Genomic DNA, 5841 nt, shown 5'->3' with positions numbered 1-5841 from the left:
GTATGGCTTGGACAACATCACAATTATCAACACAAACAAACTCGAAAGGGCTACTGTCAACATTAACATGCGCGGAGTAGTTATCAATGCACACATTGTCGGCTGAGTTTGGTAGTCTTACAAAAGTATTATTTATTTCGTTGATGTTGACATCAGGGGGATGAGACAGGTCACTTTTGGGCTTACCAATTCCTATTTGTTTGATTTTGCTCCACTTTTCTTTTGTATCCAAAGCAGAACTAAACTTATACTTAAAATAATTTGCCTTGGCCAGCCTTATGGCTTTGTTTGCAGTAAGCCGAGCTGTTTTAAAGCAATTATGCGCTTCCACTGTTTTGTACCTTTTCCACCGTGAGTAGGCTTGGTTACGAAGGTGGATAAGGTGTTTTAATGTAGCATTGAACCAAGGTCTTAGTGGAACGTGATCATCGAATAACTTATTTATGTTATCCTGCAGAAACTTTGTCGGGTCAACAACCGATGTCAACGTACGAATCAAGCTCCATTCAACCGACTCAACGGACTCAACAAGAGAATAATAATCTATACTTCTGCAATCGCGATACGCGAACGAACTTGGTCTACATGATGTTTGGAAGTTGTAGTTTAGGAATATCAGGTCGTGTTTTGAGAAGCAGGAGGCGGATAGTTGCGTGTAGTGAATATCGTTGACAAAAAATTAATCTAATAGAGAATAGTTAGTATTTGTGAAATGCGTTGGTATAGCACAGTTTGTGGGAAAAAGTCCCAGAGATTCCATGCTTTGTTTTAAAGTGGCATCCACCAGTAGGTTACTATTAAAATCTCCAGCGATGATAATATTGTCATAGTCTATTAGTAACGATTGAAGAAATTCAATAAATGCGGAAAAATCTACTAGTCGATTCGGTCTGTATGCACAACCAATAAGAAGCCTACTATTATTTTCAGAACACATATGAACAAACACATATTCCACATATTAAAACAACTCAACTTTAAGACAACTCAACTCCTGTTTGGTATTACGAATTACAACTTATTTCAGTTGAAGTTGAATTGAGTTGCCAACTTTAGAAAGTGATAATTTGACAGATAAATGAACAGATGATCAATTTGTGGCGGAAATTTAAGAATTTGCAAAAGTGATTTTGTTATTAAAAGCAAAACGGATATTATATGAAAGCTATTTTATAATGGCGAAAATGTTGGTGATTGATATGTCGCGAATACGGAAAACATTCGCGTGGTCATTCCAATCCCGTGGAACTACCTAGGACCAAGTAAGAAAATGTTTTGCTCATTACTAAACAAAATTAAGGACAATGTCCGCATACGCGTTGGTATTTTAAAATTATGCGCCACACTCAGACTCCTTGGTGATGGCAGCTATCAAATATGCTGTCGAAATGATTTTGGTGTTGGACTGGTTTTAGATATTATTGAGGAGCATATTTGTGCGAATTGGATTAAAACCCAAACAGAAAAAATTGTATTTTACTCTAAAACAGGATTCCCAGGAGTAGGGATTAGTATCAATTCTATAAATGTGTACAAAATTGTTGATTATTGTTTGATTAAAAAGGTTTAACTACCCGCTTTAAATTTTTTTTTTTTGGTAGCGTTTTATGAGCCCGTGCACCATCTAACTCTTATCAAAGGTGGTATCAAAAGACGCGTTTCGATCTCCGTTTTTAGGATTCGAAAGCGGAAATTAAAAATTTTTATTTCTGTCGAAAAATATTTGCAAAAGCCCACAAAATGGCCCGAGAGTGAGGCCCGTTCTACAGTTTTTTTGCACAGAATATCTTTCTGCGTTGGCGGCCTTTGGCCGCGATTTGTAAAAATAACCCTGGGTGGTTGTAAGACTATACAACTCAACCGACATTTTTTTTGACAGGTTGAGTTGTAATCTAATAACAAATTGCGAAATTTCAACCCAACCAGAGTTGAGTTGTAAACGGTAATAGGGGCATAAGTAATAAAAAAAAACCAATGTTGCCGCACAAAACAGCATACGCCAAAGGCGGCCTGAAACTGTGACTGAAAAACTGCTCAGTAGTTTAACTTTAGTTTAAATTTGACTAGAGTTTAAGCATACCTATATGACACTACTTTATTTTCGTGTATTTTTTGTTGTATTTTATCTTCAATTTTTTGTCGCACTCTCTCCTAATACGGGTTCAGTACTTTTGTAAGTGTGAAAATTGTATTTCAAAAAACTAACGAAATACAAGAAAAATACCACCTAGTTCATTAAAAACAAACGAGCCAGTTTGTATTTCGATAGGTTTTTTTGACATTCGGCCGTTTTTTCTTTATTTTTTTCTAACAAATGAAAAATTTTTTTTAGTTTGAAAATTTGGTGCATAAAAACACAATTAAGATCACCTTTTTGTGAAAAAAGTGAACCATTAGAGACCGAAATAATTTTCGCGTGTTATTTGCATTGTTTTTATTGTTAAAAATGTTAATGTAAAAATAAAATGTAAAACATGCCAAACTCACTAATTATGTGGGAATAGTGGTCTCGCTTTTTCATGATAGAAATTGTTTTTGTGTTTTGAAGTTCCGATAAAGTTTCGTCAGTTTTTTTAGCTTGGAATCCAAGCAAAAATAAAGTAGTGTCATATATGCTTAAGTGTGAAAACTATTTCAAAAAACTAACGAAAAAGAACGACTTTAATGGACAACTTTAATAAAACGTATGTATAAAAAAATAAAATTTAAATGCGTACCTTGCTAGGAAGGAAGAGTTTGCCAGCATTAGGAGAAAAAAATATGCCGTGGAGAATGTGCTGATGGATTTAGAGAGCCAAGGTGTATTGGTGAGTTTGATGATAGCCCACGATATATGTTTACAAAGTTTATTAATAATTTCTTATTGTCAACCAACGACGGTGGAAATGCTTTCGGCAAAACTAAAAAATTTAATAAGGGCATATAAACAGAGTGTGGACAATAATGGCAGGACGGGAGCAACGCCATGCAATGCTCCGTTTGCTGATTTGATGGAGGAAATATTTGGTGATAATACAGTTATATCAAATAACCACTCCATAAATTTATTCGGCCAGCCTCTAAATCTTCCACCACAAGATGGCACACCTAGCTGCTCCAACGAAGGCGGAAACGAAAAAAAATTGCCAAAATGTTATAGAAAACAAAGAAGCTATAGACCTCCATTGAAAGAAAAAATAATGGAAATGAAAATTCAGTGCAGAAAGGAGCTTGCTGCCAACAAAATAAAGGTCTTTGAAGAGTATGCTGCAAAAAAAAAATTGAAAACATGGAGCAGGCGCAGCAATTAAAGCAAAAGCGGCATGAAGAAAAAATGGCCATGCTGACGGCGTTTATGGATGCAAAAAAAACAATGTGATATATTTATTATTAGTATTTATTATGAATTACCTTTTGTTCAACATGTGCTATTTTAAGCATGTATGTATAGTTATAGTTAGGAATATGAGTGAAGTCTGTATATATTTATAAACCTAGCTTAGTTGTAAGTAGGAATGAACTTTGGAGTATTTTCGCGACACTTTTTAGTTTGAAAAATGTGAAGTCAACTTCTTTGTGATATTTTATGAGTACTTTTATCAATGAAGTGTTTTTTGTTTTTGAATATATAATGATGTAGCCTTGATTTAAGAAATATAATAGACGAATTTTCCTTACACCTGTACCTGGATTGGATATTTTTTACTTTACCTGAAGCAACAAATAATAAATAAATGAATTTATATGAATATAGGAACTTCAATCCAAATAAAATGTTTATTTCGAAGAAAATATCAGTTCGACAAGTATTTTAGAACTAGAAATCTAAGCGTATAAGTAAGTATAACCTACGACGGCGTGCTAATAACATTTGTATCGATTAGGTTTTGTAGAACAATACCACGCCTACTTCCAGAAGCCGCTTCGTTCCCTTGCAGATGCATATTGCTTGCATGTTCTTCATCCTATATCAAATTCTCGTCTTCAATGCTGTCGTGTTCGAAACAACAAATGTTATGAAGAATGCATCCACATATAATAATCCGAACGATCGATTGCAGGTCTGTATGTTCAGTGAAATGAAGCAGTCGTCTGAATCTCATTTTCAATAATCCAAAAGCATTTTCAACGACATTTCTGGTTGACGAATGTAAATAATTGAATTGCCTCTGGGCTGATGTCAAAAATCCATTATCTCGAAATGGACTTATCAACCATTCCGTATTTGCGTAAGCTGAGTCTCCAAGCAAACCTGAGTTGAATGGAAAAGTGGATGTCATATCATCTAACGCTCGTTGGTATAAACTTGATCGTCTCAAAACTCGACTGTCATGTAACGAGCCCGGTTCACCAGCGAATATGTCTATAAATATTTTATCTGCGTCTACAACAGCTTGCAATTGTAGGCTATAAAAATGCTTCCGATTGAAATACGCTTCTTTGTTTGATACTGGGGCTTTAATTTTTATGTGCGAGCAGTCTATACAACCAATCACATTTGAAATGCTCTTCATGGCATAAAACTTGCGTATATTGTCCCTTGCTTTTGACAGAGAAGGCCACTGAACATATTCATGGCCAATTGACAATAGCCATTCAATCACTCGCCTTATTACTCTCCATGCAGTTGACTCAGCCATGTTGAAACGATTCGCTATTTCACGAAACGTACTAGTACTTGCCATGTACCACAAAAGCATATATATCTCTTTTGCAGCTCCAACTTTGCAAAATCTTCCATGTTCCTTTTTAGAATAAAGTGCGCTTGTATTATACCGTTCTACAAAATGATAAAAGACATATTTTTATAAATGACTAAGAAGGATTAATTGATGTGAAATTCTTACCAATTAAAATATGCGCAGTGGACCGATTCATTTTAAAATGCTTTCTGAAGTCCTGATCTGTATAACCATCAATTGTGTCTAAAAAATTTTCATTTGGAACATGTTCCTCTTCATTTTCCGAAGTGCTTCCAGATAAATTCATGAATTCTTCAGTCAAGCCGCTTGTATTTGCCGATTCCGATGACGATTCATACATAAACTGCAATATATTTAAATGATAGACATGAAGGAAAATTCTTACTAAAAAACAGCAATGAGTTTAAAAAATGTGTAAACTTACTTCAAACAAATGTTCATCCATGTTTTTCGTTTAATTTTTCACAACGCTTTAATTATATCGGTTTGTTTACTTTTCTTCTTCTTACAACGAAAATGACGTTTTTGGTAGTGCTACCAACTCTCACAACAATGATCCGGACCATTCCCGTGAGAATTGAGCGTGATCCGGAGCTGTAAAACTCACTGGATGACCACAACTGTGTTTTGAAATTCAATTTTGACGCAGCGCTACTATATCCTTAAAAAAAAAAGATTCCGTCTCTTTCTTTCAATTTTGTAGGATTTTTGACGTTCAACAAGCTGTTAAAAAAATTTTATTGAAGAGACAACCTGAAAACACTACCCCACACTCTACCTGGCCGTTATACGGTTAAGCGCTTATCATGTAAGACAGTAATAATAACCTTTTTTTTTACACGAGTATATGTTTACGTTTGCGCGTAAAAAAGACGCTTATCTTCGCTTAGATAATGCTTAGGAGACCCATCTAGCGGCAAATAGTTGCTTAGGAGTTTTAGAGCTGATACATAGAATTAGTGTAGGGGTGAAATAAAGACACATATTTCAGTTGCATTTGAGTATAATGCATATTGAGATTTAGTAGTACTAACTTTATGCGCAGCAATTTCACAAGTTTGGCCCTTAGCAGCCCATATAAAGTTTAAGCGTTAACGTCTATAGATGTAAAGCTGCAGACATTGGTGCTTTATCGGTAACCGTATCGGTAACCTTATAA

At 34.9% G+C, this 5841-nt stretch overlaps 1 protein-coding gene across 1 annotated transcript; it reads right to left on the bottom strand.

Annotated features, from left to right (window-relative positions):
- Positions 1–3839: 3839 nt before the first annotated feature.
- On the bottom strand, positions 3840–5233 carry LOC137246364 (putative nuclease HARBI1). Its single transcript, XM_067777460.1, has 3 exons — positions 5107–5233; positions 4827–5025; positions 3840–4759 (listed from the first exon to the last, which is right to left on the bottom strand). The coding sequence occupies exons 1-3, from the start codon at positions 5125–5127 to the stop codon at positions 3945–3947; spliced, it is 1035 nt and encodes a 344-aa protein (XP_067633561.1). The 5' UTR covers positions 5128–5233; the 3' UTR covers positions 3840–3944.
- Between the last annotated feature and the right edge of the window lie 608 nt (positions 5234–5841).

This window comes from Eurosta solidaginis, chromosome 3, assembly GCF_040869045.1.
Source record: "Eurosta solidaginis isolate ZX-2024a chromosome 3, ASM4086904v1, whole genome shotgun sequence".
Lineage (NCBI taxonomy): Eukaryota > Metazoa > Arthropoda > Insecta > Diptera > Tephritidae > Eurosta > Eurosta solidaginis.
This window is presented reverse-complemented; position numbering and strand designations above follow the sequence as displayed.